Source organism: Diachasmimorpha longicaudata, chromosome 7, assembly GCF_034640455.1.
Source record: "Diachasmimorpha longicaudata isolate KC_UGA_2023 chromosome 7, iyDiaLong2, whole genome shotgun sequence".
In the NCBI taxonomy this organism is placed as follows: domain Eukaryota; kingdom Metazoa; phylum Arthropoda; class Insecta; order Hymenoptera; family Braconidae; genus Diachasmimorpha; species Diachasmimorpha longicaudata.
This window is the reverse complement of record NC_087231.1, coordinates 7380359-7397812: the sequence shown is the minus strand read 5'-3', so window position 1 is coordinate 7397812 and position 17454 is coordinate 7380359. Positions and strand designations below refer to the sequence as shown.

Below are 17454 nucleotides of genomic sequence, written 5' to 3'. Positions count from 1 at the left end.
TGTACGTGTCCCATAATGAGAGAACACCTGCTTCCTAGTGAATGCTCACGGGACGTGGAATACTGCATGAGGTACAATCTGGGTTCGTCCGTGATAAATATTCGAATGAAAGCCCGGAGGAATACCACTTTAACGAGAATGAATACAAACACAGTGGGGAAAAATTCACGGGGGAGAGAGCGGAAATCTGGTAGCAATTTGGGAGAAAGGAAAGAGGCGGAAGTGGAAGTGAATGAAGAAAGGGGGAAAAAAGTTGAGTAGAGATGCTACTTGGGGGACGTCTTGAAACATCAAGTTTGAGACAGTAACCAGAGCTCTCAGACACACTATGGGCTCTGTTGAAGGGATATCGTTCACCACTTGGACACGCGCCGTGGAAACCGTAACAGACACAATCCTTTAGCTGATAATATGGGAGTTGAGATCGCTAGGGCCAAATATTTTATTGAATTGAACCATGAGGTGCATAGTGGAGGCTCTGAGAATGAGTTATCGAAGCAGGGCGTATTCCGTGTCAATAGATTATTCCCTTGACATTATTGAAAAAGACTGAGGGTGTGAGTCAAAAATAATTCTTCCATTTTCCTACATTTTTCTCTCAGCGTACGAATGCAGAATACTCATTGATAAAGTTTTCCTTTCTTGTATGTTCCTGACATGTATATTTGTGGAATTTTCTCCCCTTGTGGGTATTACGACAACAGAAATTTAGACAACAACATTTACAAATGGACTCCATTTCGAGGCACCAGATGTAAACCGAGGGGAAAATCCCTTGGAAATTACTCCAACTTTTATTAATCACGTAGGGCATTGACCGTCATTTCATTCAATTTTCATCCAAAATGGTACCTTTTTAACGTATTAAGCCCAGAGCTTTTAAATAAATATACAACAACGCCAAAAGAAACAAAAATACAAAAAATATACAATTATTTTCACTCCCTAATTCCTTTCACATCTTCAAATCGCGTTCGCACGTCAAATTTTAGGTACTTGCAACACTTATAACCAGTAACTCATTCAACACTTGTCGACTCATTCGAAGACTCAATTTCACTGCACTGAGTACATCCACAACGTGGCAATCCAATATTGTACATAACTATATTGTACATAGCATACAAATGAGAACTCAATTTTCCCAGCACATCTAGACTCTGGAATCATCATTTGTGCGACCAGCGGACCTCCAGAGACATAAATTTCAATCAAAATACGATAAATATCAGGAAGAACAACATGTATTATTGTCGATAATTATGTGTAAAAGAAGACTTAATTTCGCCAATTCATCTGGACTCTGGATTCATCATTGGTACAACCTGCTCACCTCCACCGATAGGCGACTTCTACTGTAATTATCCGAGCTTCCTTTAAACGCATAAAATAAATCTATAAATATTCATTTTCTATCTAAATAAATCAACACTCCAAATTCAATTAGTTCTTCGAAAAATCTCAATCATTACCTTCCTCAAATTAATTTTATTTGCTGTACATGGCGTGATACAGTGCAGTATGAACTTCCAATGCATATGCTAGTTGTGAATTAAGTGTGAAATGCTCCAATTCCCTAACTCCTATAAGACACCAGTAAAATTCAATGATCACAGTCCAGTTGAAGCACGCAATACGTACAGTGCAGTTTAATTCACTCTTCCCGTTACCAAGTACACAGCATTATGCATATGTACACCGAAAATGGTGGTGAATTAAATGTAACAATACTCCGAGATAACGGTCTGGCGGCTCTCGATTCACCGGCATTTGTGTGGGTGTAGACAGAGTGAGAATCACCGGGAGCCCCAGGGCCAATACAAAACTCAGAGAAATAGTCTTAATTAGCAGAGACACATTTGTTTCGGGTCGTTTGAAATGACGGGTGTGATTCGAGGGTCAGATTTTTTTCATCACTCTGCATGACATACTCGACGTGTCATTCAATTAGGCCATCAGCTCGGTTAGAGTTAACTACTTCATTATTCCTCGGCTGGAGCGAAGAACATAATAAAATTGATTTGCCTCTTTGTCCTCTGTGCAAAAATTTTTCTGAAGCTTCAAAATTAGATGTGACACACCCAATCGTATCATTTGGTCCGATAATATCGACTACTAAGGCAGATCTTCTTTGAAGTAGATTTTTTAAAATTGAGAGTTATTTATAATTCGGATTTTTCCAGTCAATGTAAAGGTCACATCTGACAAGTAGAAACATATGAGCGAGGTAATTCCATCAGAATAAATTACATATTTGTGGTAGACGTTGAAGAAAACTTGGATCGATGAATGAACCTGGTTGTCAGTTCCCGACTAAAAAAGCTTACGGTGAATTCCGGTCATTAGTTCATGAATCAATTTTCAATGTGATTTGGTGGACTCTTTTATCACAGCGTCACCAATATCAGATGAATATGCACGAGGCTAGGGTCAACGAGAAGTTGAAAGAGTTATTTCAATGAAAAAATGTAACAATTTTTAAACGAAATTAAACTCGGAACAAAGTGCTTCCGTTATTGCATAAACTGCATTCATAATATTGAATATAAAAAAAGTAATAACGAAATATGTACTCTTTGTTATGCCGATACAGGAAAGGATCAATTCACCGGGGATATAAAATGTAAAATTGTCATTGGTAGAGAGTAATACGATACAAACAAACGCATGTGGGAGATTATTCAGCATCCGGTGGAAATAAACGGAAGTTGCGGACAGACTAAATTCTAGGGCACATCTGAAAATTTTCATTTTTGATTAACTACGTTTAGTTGCTTTTTATACACATAGAAATAGTTCAATTGAATGTACTGAGAGTAAGACCTTGGCAGCCAACTGGCGGCCTCTTTATATTCAGTTTGTGAATTACTGGGGCGCATTCAATTGGAATACCAGACGTATTGAATAAAAGAAGAGCCGTCTGCAATAAAATACTCGATATTCTATATATACCTCTACCTTCAAACTATTAAACAAAAGGCTGGCCCACTCCAACGAATTCAGAGTCTCCAATTTTTGTGGCAGAGAAAAAATGAGAAAAATCACAGTACTGCAACACATATCTTCGTGTTCCTCGTTAGTATTCAAGTTATAAATCCCCACAGATTCACATCAAAACCACAACTGCCGTATTATAATTATCCTTGAAAAAAAAAAATCATCTCAATTGAATCTTGGTGTAAACAGGCCCCATGTTCACCACTAATTGACACGAATAATACTCAATCGACTCCGCTAATTACGCCCACAAACACCACTTAGCTTCATCTACGTAATGGCCAGACCCTGAGGAAGGCAAGACTATAGCCCCGAGGTTATTTTTTCTCCTGAGATGGGTAAAAGTTCGTGAGGTCGTGACCATCTGTCGATTACAGTAAAAAAACAGTTTCTAGAAAAAATGCGACGAATTCTTGGTACTGGTTGCTCTTGTCCTCTCAATGGTTTCCACACAAATTAAGAGACTTCATATGAAAAGATGAGAGAAGTACACAAAAGTGGATAATTTACATTCACCAGGGAGTCCATTGTCCCTCTCTATTCGAAAATTCAAAACTCCGGAAACACGAACGCCAGTAAATATTCCTACACGGAAGCACCAAACCCCCTTCACTCCTTTATTTTCCCATTTTTCAATGGAAACACTGATCTGAATTCAAATGCAGAGACAAAGGAGTGAAAATAACAAACTGGAAAAAACTTTGAGATGTTATGCAATCAAAATGTGATGATGGCTTCTTCATTAGCAATGGATTGTCACTTATACTCATGAGTAATTGTAGCTCAGATGTGCGAACTTTGCTCAATGAAAGTCAATAGAAATAGATTACACATTTTTATCGTCCACTGAAATATCAACGGGTTTAATCTCAGGGCTGAGCGAGTTTTTAAATTGATATTGTTGGAGCCAAAAAAATTGCCATTAAAAATTACTCAATACCAGAAAGGAAATAGTTTCATTAGAATTCGAAAGTCCCCAGTGTCATTATGTTATTTAATAATCAACTTTTATGGATTCCATGATTTGCGTAAAATGAGAAAGAGCCTGAATAACGAAGACGTATTTGTCGAAATGACAGTGCTTACTTGATTAGAGAATTAAGAATTTTGGGAGTACCAGGGTAAAGTGTTGCAGCACATCCTTTCGATCCTAGGATCTTTCATAATTTGTAGTTTGCAATTTTTTTGGTTCAAGGAAGGCTTGTTTGAGAAAAAGAATTCTCTTAAAGTTTCAAGAATAACCGCGCAGCAATTAAAATATGCATTTATGGTAATAAAATGAGTCAAAGTTTACGAAGAATTGCGTAAATCTCCGGCGTCCGTTGTATTTTCTCATTCTGTCTATTACCATACCTAAACGTTGGCATGAAACGTGCAGAAGACATGCCGAATCACGGAGAACAACCTGCGTAACATCCCACACCGAGTAAATTTGTATTATCCATGCAACATCGCCTTTTCACAAGAATACCGACAAGTGTTTTACCATGTTGACAATGACGTAACAGTATTTTTGGGTGGGAGCGATGACTCGTGAATATTCGAGGACAATAATGTTGACTAATTGTGTGATTAATGTATGGGTACGGTGTCATTAATTTATGTGGAAAATATATACCGATTAATGAAGCTTGTTGGTGTTGAATATCCAAGCTGCAGACGTGATCTTATCACTTTCTCCTGCACAGTTACAACTCTGTTACTCCTTGAGCTCTGATGTATTCTAGTTGTCTTGACAACGTGGTGATAGTGATGGCGATGACAATTATTCTGATGGTGCGTTTGAGATGTACACGCAACTAGCCTTTCTCGTGGCTCCACCATTGTCACACTGAACATGATTTCACTTTCTTATTTGTCTCCCGTGACACACAACACTCACCACTAATTGTTTAATGTTTTTTTGGAATTTTTTTATCCAACGCTTTCTCGACTCATTCCGTATCGATATTTTCGATTGATTGTGGAGTTTTAGTTGATTGATTACGGTGGGTTTTCCTCGTGAATCCTGAATTTTATAGATACAGTACTGTATCCATCGGACCTGAAGAATGTTTGGAAAATTCCCCCCATTAATTCACTGGCTAAAAGCCCCTACTTAAATTGGATGACTAATTTTGGTGAATTATTTGCTCGGCATTGTTCAACAGCGTAACGATCAGCCGAACAATTCTCCAATTTTTTACTTTGTAACAACGTTTTTTTTTTAACTACGAAGATTCCAATTTCTTCCTCACAGTGTCTGATAATTCGATGACCTTCGTTCTAAGAAATAGTTCAAATGAAGTGATGGTAATTGCGATAAGGAGGTTAATACGGCAAAGAGCCCGCGCCATGACCTTTTCCGAAAGAGACCTTCAATCATCGACTGATTCTATTATAGAACTCAAAGTCCTACGTGCCGATAAAAAAAAATGAGAAATTTAGTGAAACACTCTCCTTTAACACGATTTTTCCACGAAGCAGGAAGGTCTGATTGGTCCCGTCACTTTCTACAAATCGATTCTTAATTAAATGGGGCGTTAAGACTTTCTAATGATGGGCAATCAAGACCAGTATGGCTGATCAACGTAGGAATGTCAGTGGAGACGTCAGTGGAAATACGTAAGTGGCGCGAATTCATAATCAACACATCAGTCTGACGTCTATTTATCCCCGAATTGAATATCGCGACTAGCGTCGAGACCTCGTTGACGGAATTATGGCTCGAAGATTTTTCGATGTCTCGCAAGACTCTCCTATTCGATACAGCACCTCTTATCAGGCCATCAACGTTATGTGGACTTTTACGATCGGTTACCAGGTACTGCACTCGTGACGAACGACGAAACCAGCACGCAAACTATCATTATCATTATTTTAAATAACACTATTGGATTGAAAAGTATAGACGTCTGGCGCTCAATTGTGGAGATTGTTCTTGACGTGAAAAAGGAACAAATACGGTTTACTTCCTGTGTCTTGTGATTGTTTGGGGATTTAAAATATAGCTCTGAAGAAAAAAATATATATTAATGATAAGGAAGGGTGCAGAATTAAAAAAAAAATGTCTTGCCCGGAATCTATATTTTTTAACTCGATAATAAACTGTAGAATTCGATGCCAAGTGATTTTTCCATGTCAGCACTGCATTTCTAGACTGAATAACATTCAATACCGTTTGTTCTTCTTTAATCCACGATATATCGAGGTCACACGTACCGATTAATGTCAGTGAATAGTAACGAGTACTGAATCGGTTTCCAAAACAATTGTTTCAGCTTTCCAAAATACTATTTCCTTCATTGAATCCATTTAAAGATCTATTTAAGAATAGAATCTATCATAAAGAAGAATTTCAAAATTTATTTTCCCTCAAAAAAACCCATTTTTCATATTTATTTTACGTCACTGAATTTTTTATTCTTGTTACTACACTTCCTCGCACGAAACACAAGCAACCGTGAGAAATCCTTATAGGAAATATGTCGAAATACTAGTGAAAAATGGAATGGACAAGTGGAAAGAGTACCTTACTGGTCACCACACACGTCGATGGACGAATATAAACTATTCGCGATGAACTAGACGCTGCCGTTAGGTGTGATACGGTAATGGAACTGTCAAACACTTGGGTACAGTGTGGGAGGTGGGGCAAGTGTCTCCCCCACCACAGGTTTAAATCGTAATACCTTCGCCTACGTTACTGACAATGTATTGGTGATGGCGATGACGGCTCGTTTTCATGAAAATTAACAGTCTTCCAGGTACATGGAAAGCTAGTCAATCTTATCGTGTATCCTTCAGAGTGATTCTCATGTATAAACAATTTCAATTCTGAATTTTAAATAATGCTGTACTGAGAAAAGAAATTTTTTGTTTTGAAATCACTGTAATCTCTGTGAGTAATGAGGGATTAAAAAAAATCATAAGTCAGGAGTTACGATGAGAGTCCAATTCTGGTATCGAATATTTGAAGATTATTGGAATTTTATAGATGTTATAAATTTTGGAGGGATTATAAATTTAGGACTACGATGGGTTTTCAAATTTTCAAAATTTGTCTAGTGACTGATAGGAACGTTTGGATGAAAATTACATTGGGAATAGCTTGCGATGAAAAATAATGTTTGAAAATTGTGGGAAAAGTGTAATTTTAACCTTTCGAGGGTAACAAGCGCATCCCCTGAGGGTAAAAATCGTGCATTATGTTCTCAAGTGATAGAAGTACTATCTGGGTTTTTATCCGAACCGATGACAAGGATTGTTATCACATTAATCCGCCACTACTTTTTCTTTACTAGACCCGATAACCGCCTTTCTTGTTTATTCTTCACTCAGAATACTTTATTCGTTCGTTCTTGTGTGAAAATATTCCGTAGAAAATATTTTTACAGGTGCGTAGATTTTGAAAACCAAATTTTCATCGTTACTAGTAGTACTCAGCGATGAGAAGTAGTCCGAGAAATATAGGTCGTGAATTTTCATGCGTGTGCACCCGATCCGGTTTAGATATACGAGTATGAATACAATTTCTCAAATCAAACTTTCGATAATTAATTTTGGAAATATATGTAAAAAAATTTTAAAAGGAAAACCTAACTGGTTTTCGCCCGCCCTGATATTAATACGATGGAATAAAGTGAGAATTTCTATTTGCATTTACGATTCATCTGTAAATTGCGCAAATTTTGGATAAAAGCGAAGTAGAATAATATAGCAAGATTTAAGAAATGTAAACTTATGGAAAGAGAAAAGTGGATTGAAAGGTACTGCTCCCGATTGTCAATATCCTGATGGGATGATGCAATTTGTAGGAATCACATTTTATTTTGAAGTCTTCAAAAATACCTCGACAATAAAAAATATTGGCCAATTTCACTCGGGTGTTCTCGAAATATCGACGAATAAAGACAGTTCATTTTACTTGTCGTAATTTCTACTAGTTATTGCACTATCTATCCAAGTTTCGTTAAAAAATTCCCCAATACCACACGTCGCTGCGCAATAACTATCACTGTTAAACGGGTTTATTTATTATCAGTAAATCAATATTTTTGAGGAACATTTAACGAATAAACTAGTTGACAAAGGTCGATTCGTCAACGACGATAAAATTTTCACTTATTTCTATTCAACCATGAAATTTTTTAATAGTTATCGAGGCTTGCTGATAACAAATAAATCCGTCACCGGCAGGAAAAATTAAAATTTCATGGACAACCCAACAATATTCTTCATAGAAACGACATTGAATTCCACTTAAGGCAAAAATAATGGTGAGTTTTTACGATTGATGTGGGATTTCAGAGAATTTATGTTTTTAGTAGAAGTTAAATTTAATTTTAATAGTTTAATAAAAATTTAATTTTTTCTTTTGTGTACTCTCTGGACGTTTTACGATGTTCCTCTTACCCCAGTCCCTTGTACCGCGTTTGTTGGACTACAAGGGAATACCTTGCTTATTATTCCTAACGTTTTAAATTAAAAATTCAGAACTTTTTAGTCTTTCATTTTGATCAGCAGTCAAAGGCATTACTATTATTACTCCTGGGATTTCCACCCTGGCTATTTACCCGCTAGACTATGTATTCATGTACCATTCCCAATACTCGAGTGGAAAAAATGAATCTTTCGCAGAAAAATATGTTCTCGTGAAGTATAACGAATTTTGCAATCGTCAATGTTATTGGGCGCCGCGGTGTTGCCATTTAAAAAAACTGTAAAGATTAACAGCCATTGGAACGGTACACACAGTACTGGATCACCGGAGATGCGAGATTGTTATTAAGGGTGTGATAACCACCATTGAGGATGCGAACGGATGTACGTAACGGAGTATTTAGAAATCTGTATTACGTGCTCGAATGCCCACCTACAGCATGGGATGCACATACGCACCGTGTTATGATTTACAAAGGGAATGGTATGTGGTGCCTATGCGTGTGCAGAACAATTTGCGGTCACCGAAAGTGCTGATATTAATATAATAGAGGACATGAATTGAATAGCCACAGCATAAATTAATTGAACATGCGCAATAAGATGAGCGAAAGGCCTGAAATCGGCGATCTAACATTAAACTGGATTGGATTTGTCCATTTGTTTACATACGCATGCTCATCGGGGATTTTCTTAATACCTTGGAAATACTTATTTATGTATTTTTCCTTTCAAACAAAAAAAAAAAAATAACGAGTGGACGTGCCCGGTGAGTCACCAGTGACTTGCGCGTCACCGGAAAAAAATTATGCGGCTCGACGAGCGCTTATACTTGACGATTATGGTCAGGGAAGTTGTCTCTAAATGTGACAGTGTAAGATCGAGAGGTGAATAATAACCGTGCACTAAAGTATTGTCTGCGATTGCCTAGATAGATAGATACATAATTAACAAAACATGAAAAAAAAATGGCAAAATTGCTAACTGAATTATTTCGTATTTTTGATTTATTTTTGAGCCAAAACTAACATACGCCACTAAATTGCTAGACTGTCCGAAAAAATTGAATTTAAGAAATTTCTCCCCAACAGAATTAAAATGAATCTTCCCTAATCTGCTTGGATTTGTAATTAGAGGGTGAATATATCCCTTGTCATAACTCCGAATTTTTATTATTGAGATTAATTTTCCTAGAATAGTTGAAGAGACATAAAAGAAACGAACTATAAAAATAAGAAATAATTGGCTGATTTTTGACAATTAGAAGATATTTTAAAGAACAAAACTCGAAAAATTTTGTGTCTTTTCAGAAAAAAATAAAAGAACTTGTTCTAAAAAAACATCCATTCCACTAATATTTTAACAGTGGGTTCAATCGTCCCCATTAACACACTTATAATCAATATCGTAAATATGCCGCAACCATGACATGAATAAAGCGTGCAGAGGGACTCCACTAGAGGGTATTACGACGATGAGTCATCTCATCTGAACTGCTCAGAATTGAGAGATATTACGTAAGTTGCCTTCTGGATAAGAGTTATTTCCTGGTGATTGACCATTCTATTTTCATTGACATTATGCAAGCCCGAAAACGCGATATTTCTCATCATCTCTCTGATTGCAGCCCTCTTGGACTGATAATTCGATAAAAAGGCTCTTAAATTATCAAATGAACGTTATATTTATGTAAAATTTTCATCGATTGCGACTGGCGATTCCCTATAATGATCAATCGTGCAATCGTGATATGCAGGTGAAAATTCACAGAAGTGAATGCATCAGAAGTAATCATTGGCAAATCTATTCTCGAATAGCAAGGCCATCAAGAGGTGCTTACGCTCCAATGAAGATGCTGATAAATGAGCCCGTGGCAAAAGTAAAAGTCCGTGGATCGAAGAGAAAGTCCCCGGACAGTTTGATCTCACTTGCTCACTTTGAATCCTAGTCGTTACTGGTCTATTTAGCCCCGAGTTACACGCCTGCAGTCTCCAACAAGTGGGTTATATGCAGCTGTACTGGGATTATAGAACTACAATGAACAGAGAGGATACTGAGAAATAGTTTCATTAAAATCACGTGATAAATATCAAACTCTTGATTTCATATTGATGATAATAATTATTAATAACTCGAGAGAAACAGGGGCATTTTGATAATTATCGCACGCTACGTGATTTTGTTTTGGTTTCTAATGCAAGAAATGAAGCTACTTTTTGTTATGCTTCACTACACACCACGAGGACTGCAACAAACAGAGTGTAGAAATGATGCTTATGTGGGCATTCAGATACCGAGCGAAAGTATTCGAGGGAAAGTCTTGATAATGGAATTGTGAATTTTTGACGATTGCTGGTTGTCGCACAATGAATGAAACATTATACCAAGAAAATAAACTTGAATTGTAACTGGAGATTGTCATTTAAACCCCATCTCTATCCGAATTCTCACTGACACAAAATAATATTTTACTTTGATATTTATTTTTTGATTGAATTTAAAAAATGGTAATTCCAAAGTTAATCCAAAGACGACTAATAAAGGATCTATTAATATGTTAAAAATTTTCATTTGAATCAACCAAATTATTCCCTTTTCCGACTTTCCTCTAAATTTGCTGAAATAATTTAGAAATTCTCGATTGACTTCATTAAAATAATTTATAATACGTTCGTATCTTGAACTAAATTAGCATGATACAGAGCCTACTTTCTTCTTATTTCGATTCACTGGGTATTTTTCCATTCCATTGAATTTTATGATTTGTGAAAATGGATAGTCGAGCGCTAAAAGAAATTTCGTACTGAATATATTTTTTTAACCACTCGAGTTGCGCCTAATAAGTCTCATGATACGATTCAATCTCAATAAACTCGCCAGATTTCCACACAATTTACCGCTCTATTTTACTTTAATGATAACGGAATCATTAATATGCATCACGAGGTTGATTCCATTAGTCAAGAGCCATCATCTTTCAGGCCAATCAACGCTATTAATGCCATCGAACAGTTAACCAATGCGCGTGGGTTTACAAGTTGAGAGGTAAGTGAAAACAGCTGACCCTGATGTCTTGCAGTAGAGCCTTCACGCATAGTCAGACTCGCGAAGAAGTGTTCATTTTTTTTTCTTTCAATCTAAGCATTACTCGCTGCATAATATTATGCGATAGTTGTTTCCAGTTAATCTTTAAAACCCACGATAAAAATCATTTTCTTTTTCACCAATATCAAAATAAAAACAATGATGACGTGATGGGGACGGTTGAATCATCCAAATCCGATAGATAAGTCCCATTTCACGTCACATTTAAAATCACAATTTTCCACAATTCGTGCTATGCATAGCATGAGCATCGCACAATTCTTTATCACATGAAAACTCGCGGATGTTTTCAGTAATCACCAATAAAATCACTAATACATTGAATTCCCCGGAATGACTAATCGTTATATTTTTTTAAATCCCTCACCTCCACCTTTATCGTCGTCTATTAACAAAAGTCAGGTATATTCATGGAATAATTTATGACGTACAAGCAGGGTAGACTTGTGCGGTTTCGTTTCGCGGTTTAAGGCTGACTGGCCGCGACGATATTCCCTGGAACGGCGCAATGTTGCTTGTTCCAATACAACTCACTGATACCCCTCTCTACCTCTGCAGTAGAGCTCGCGTTCGCGGGGAGCCGTGACGAGTACAACCCAGTACATATACAAGTATATGGTTGTACTCAACCAACTACATTCACCATCCCAGTCCCCAACGATCTCTCCAACGCACACTTAAACCAGCCAAACTATTACGATAGATGTCGCATGACGAGAGCTGCTGACTCCCACATGTGTAAATGATGTAAATAAAAACAAATCGAGAGTCACTTAATTGGAGGATTCCATAAATAGGTGGAAGTCTGGGTGAAATAAAAATGATGGTTCTGGGACCGTTGGGTAGTTACTTTTGATGTATTCAAATGTATTGATGTATAATAGTAAAGTTGAATTTTTGATTATTAGCAGCCAATTACACCAACTTTTCCATGAATTCAAATTTCAAGAACATTTACCAGATTTTTTTACGAGCAATTTCTTATCGAACTGTAACGTATACTTTCCAGTGATTTGTCGGGTAAAAAGTGTATTGCCAATCTAAAATGTCTTGAAATTGCCGTAAAACTGCTACTTGGTAAACTTTCCAATCCTGAGAAATTTCATCGAAAGATTTTCAACCGACGAGAGGCTAAAAAATCTTGTCAACTGAAGTGGCCTCTCATGTGGTAACTCCAGTCATGCGGTATTCTCGTGCGAAGCTAATATTGTCAATGCCTTTCAAGCCGATTGGAGTATTCAATGTGAACGGCAAAAAAAAAATCCAACAACGAAAAAATCACCAGTGTGGAAAAAAAATTTTGCTGACAAGCGGAAGCAGATCAGCAAATTTCTCACGCTGGTGTTAAAAATAACGTACCGTCATTATCTGCACAATGCATTCTGTATTTGAAAAATGATAGAAGCATGAGATGTGAAAGTGTTCAATTGAAATATTGATTAACAGCCTGCAATCATCTGTAATTTCGTTTAGTTCCGTTCCACAAAATGCGCCAGCAACATTTCTATTCCCAACATCTGCCCTCGTCTATGACTTCACTCCATAAATGTCGGATTATACGGGTTTCATCAATGAATTCTAGGGATTATTGAGTGGGCATCAGAGTTAAATGACATAGCATCTGCAATGAGGCATTGAATTTCGTTTATGGATGTATCCACCTCAGTTATCTACCCCCATATAACATATACATCGATTGAATGTTCTTGAATAATTTTCAATTGTATTGTTTTAGTACAAGTTCATGCAGTTTACTGACTCCAGACTTCAGATCCTTGTCTGAATTTTTCATGTTAAATCCAATGCATAATCATGAAGCGAAATGTGTTCCTTGAATCAACATTTCGTGAAAGGAAAATTTTAAGTTCCTCCATAAAATAAATTCCTCCCCTGAACAATTAAAGAACAATTAAAGAATACTGCTCTTGAAATATTCCACAACGCTGCAACACCTCGTTCCCCATTAATTGCCATTAACGGGCTGACCGAAGCAATAAAAAATAATTGACTTTTCCAATAATACTGTCTAAAATGTTACGGCATTTTTAAGACAACATAATATTTCGAATTCCTCGAGAAAACTAATTATTTCCGCCACATGAATTATTTTTTTCGTGTTAAATGTAACTGCCCGTAACTCCGATCACTAAAACCCAAAAAACGAGTGCCCATTAACCCCCACGTCTCGCTCCTCGTGATTTCCAATAATTTCGTCCTCAAAGCTATTCGTGCAGTCAACTACTGTATAATTCATTCTCCTTGGTTACCCATTTCCTACTAAAAAAAAGCGGATATGTAAACAAGAATCGTCTAGAACAGCCTGTAAAACAGAAAGCAAGCGGCAGTGCAGACTTTCTTCTCCTGGGGGTCTTGACCCCTGATTAGGAGACGTGTAAAATACCACGAATTGAAGATAATTTCGCAGTGATATGACCTGAATACTCCTCAATCCATAAATTACTATTTTGTAAAATAAAGGATTCCCTTCTCGCGATAATAAAAAAAAAAGAAATCACCGGATAACAGAATTGTCCCCAACGTTGAATAAAAACGTGATGAAATGCATACTTTCTTCGTAAACAATGGTTCTGACCCAGAGGCGTGACACGTTTTAAGATAAACAAACAGGTAAAAAATACAAGTTGAGCAAATCGCTGCTGCTGAAAGAGCGAGGGAGCAGCGGGCAAAATGTATGGTGAAAAATAACGGTATGAGAATAGACCGCAAACTGTACTTGTGCGAATATATGTGAAGAAGCTTGGAAAAGCCCATATCACGGTGAATATAACCCGTTTTGTTCGCTATATCGAAATACCCGAGAAATTCTCCCCTCCCACGTCTCTATATCCGTTTTTCAGCCGGTGCCGAAGAACGACTGGAGTTTTTTTTTTTGCTCGTCAGCCCTTCCCCCGCAATGCACACGGTATCTGACGACTCAACAGAGAATCCTTATACGTCGGTAACAGACGGAGGCGTAATCGAACAGTTGCAACACGAGGATTTTTTTTCTCAAGACCGTCCAGGTACGACTAAACTACTTTTTTCCACTGTCTCTTCAGCGAAGTCAATGACAATGATCAGGGATTAACTATTTTTATGTGGGATCAATTAATATTTTTCCGGTGATCATCGATAAACGCACATCGTAATCGCAAAAAAATTGTGGAATTATTGAAAAAAATCGTTCATTTATTCCGATTTAATTATTTAGAAAAAATTGATAATTACCGAACCCACACATTTAACTCAAAGATTGCATATTTGATTCGAATAAAAAATTTCTCCAGTAATTAAACTGTTGTGAAACAGAAATTTTTTTGGAATGTAAACCCAGAAATAATATCTTTTTGTCATTTATTTTCGTCCAGCCCACGCACGACCGATTAAACAACTTTTTCTGTATCTTTCATCGAAGTAAATGAGAATGACAAGCGCTCTTCTATTTTTAGAACACTCACAGAAATTGATTTGACCTTTTTCCACTCATTTCACCAAAATTGTTGTTGGCAATAGATAAATTCATATATTTATTCTCAGTAATTGTTACGAAAAATCGAATCATTAATCCCAGATAAAATCCTCATCATTTCATCATTTATCAACATCACATCATCCCATATCATGATATCATTTTTCTGAACAATAATCCATAACAATACAGCCTCGACAATCAAGTTCTCCTGAAATCCCCGATTTTTTATTATTTTTGTTACACACAAGCCCTAAAGAATATCATTTTTCACACGAATCCTCCATTTTTCTCCCGTTGGCTGACAAAAATAGAAAAAAAAAGAAAATTCCTCTTGATCCCAATTCGATCGTTACCAGGGAGTGAATAAAACCACAAGATTCTTCTATTTACAACAGACATTGACGCTTGAGGGCTATAAGTCGACGAGAGCGTTGATTTCAACAGTTCCTGGCTTATTAAACACTTCCTACAGACGATCACAAAATGCTAGATACTAGCGTGGGTGAGTCAACAACCGACTGAACAACAAAGTCACTGGTTTCCCACGAATACAGTATATTCCTTCCGTCGGTTGTGATTTTTTTTTTTATTTTCCACGAAGGTGAAGGGTTCCTCATTTCTCTCTCACTTGACGTAATCACTCTATCTTGTCTTGTCACTTATCGAAAACTGAATGGAGTACAAAGTGAAAATAAACCTGATACAATCCAACTGTGTCAACGAACTTTCACAAATTTCGTTGAATTAACTTCCGGTTCAACAGCCCGTAGAGCATTGAGTGTTGATAATGCGACTAATGAAATGAAACTACGTTTTTATTTCGATAGTAGTGCTGTTGCACATCTAGTCAGTGAAAAACTGACGGTAGTGTATGAGTAACGAGTGAGTTCCGTTGACTCCCGGAGATGGGAAAGTTGTGTATATGAAGGAATAACAATAAAAGCTCGCAACACCGAGCACTGCCGATGTTACGTTCGCGTTAATTTAGTTTTGCATGGAGTTGACTCAAGTTAGTACGGTAATTGATGCACGGATACTAAATCCACCGGAAAATTTACTCGCGGTGTTATCGGAATTGAGAAAGAGCAACTTTTCCATTTCAATGGATTTTACAACGCATTTACCAACACAGTTGAGAGTTTTAGCTTGAATTTTCAACACTATTGAATTTTCCAGTAACAACTGAAGTTAATCATTTAATGCTATGAATGAAAATTAAATTTATGCCAAATGCAGAGCAACAAATAAATCACAGTGAAATGCCAGCCTCATTTCTGCTAAAAAGCCATCAATTTACTTAAATTTAATCCCACAATTGTCATTACTTGTCATTGAATTTTTCTTAGTAATTTTTAAAATCTATTTTCAGTGTCAAAATCCTGTTGAAGCATTCGGGACAGATAGAGTGAACATGGACAAGTAGAAACGACCTTGTCTATGATTGTGCAACGTTGCACAGAGTGACCTAGTCTGCAAGTCGTACCATTCACCGACTGGATCCAATAGAACTGTGCACTAGGCTCGCAATATCTTAAGAAAACGTCGCCTCTAATGGTAGTAATAATCGGGCCAGTTGAACAGCAGTAAAACGATAACGCCATAATAACGGTTTTTTCTAATCACGAGAAAATGTTATAATTGCTAATAGCATCAGCGATTAAACACAGATGAATAGGTAAATCTAACGATTTCAAAATAATAAAATCGATACACAACATTGAGTGCTGGACAATGGAGTCTTTCATACACGTCTCAAATCCTACTAGTTTCCCAATTCCCACGTAATTATTGTAGCGTAACATGCCTAATTATTGTCTATCAGGGATCAACAAATTGCATAATTATTCGAGGATGTTAAATAATGGAAACAATGGGGATTTTTTTCAGAACTTGAAGACTTCCCTGAATTTAACATTTCTTCTATTAGTCATAGAGAATGAATACGGTGTTATGCGAGGAAAAATAAGGCACTGGGAGAAAACCCAACTTTTCCGTAATTCTCTTTACTGTTTATCGTCCGGAGACCGGCACTGAGAATTCCCTAAACTCGTAAAAGTCAAGAACACTGTGGAAACCATCTATTTTCAGGACGAGTGCAGTGAGGTTTTTACTCGTGTGAAGTTGGCCAATCACATGACGTACAAAGACAGCAGAAAAAAAAATCATGGACAATATTTTTCCGTTGAGATTTTTACGTTTATGAGTTTGGAGAAGGGCCAATAGCGTAATATTATTCATGCCTAATGCGATGAGGATTTTTCATCCCTGTGGTTGGTCAGCCCTTGATTTTGGCAAGTTCGCCAACTTTTTACGAATGAAACACCCGAAACCGCGTCCTAAAATGTCTCATTTTAGGAGCCAATTTTTTCGCCCCAAATTTGATTTCCTAGTGTGAGAGCATTCTTCATAATTTTTTCTTGAGAAACGTAATAATTGTTACCTTTATTGTCAGTCGTTTC

General features: G+C 36.9%; 1 protein-coding gene and 1 long non-coding RNA gene across 10 annotated transcripts in view; one reads left to right on the top strand and one right to left on the bottom strand.

The window, feature by feature from the left end:
• Siz (schizo) overlaps positions 1 to 17454 on the bottom strand; it is a 41990-nt gene that overhangs the window by 9002 nt on the left and 15534 nt on the right. The window contains exons 1-2 of one of the 9 annotated variants that reach the window (XM_064124714.1): positions 11891 to 12031; positions 4616 to 5041 (exon numbers count right to left, since the gene is read on the bottom strand). The exons of 5 other annotated variants lie outside the window; for them this stretch is intronic. In XM_064124714.1, coding sequence (XP_063980784.1) covers positions 4616 to 4836 — 221 coding nt within the window. In that variant the 5' untranslated portion in view covers positions 4837 to 5041; positions 11891 to 12031. 3 more of the 9 variants (XM_064124711.1, XM_064124713.1, XM_064124712.1) reach the window with 3 other exon arrangements.
• Positions 14452 to 16698, top strand: LOC135164422 (uncharacterized). Its single transcript, XR_010299293.1, has 3 exons — positions 14452 to 14546; positions 15391 to 15497; positions 16365 to 16698. It is a non-coding gene; the product is annotated as an uncharacterized LOC135164422 (long non-coding RNA).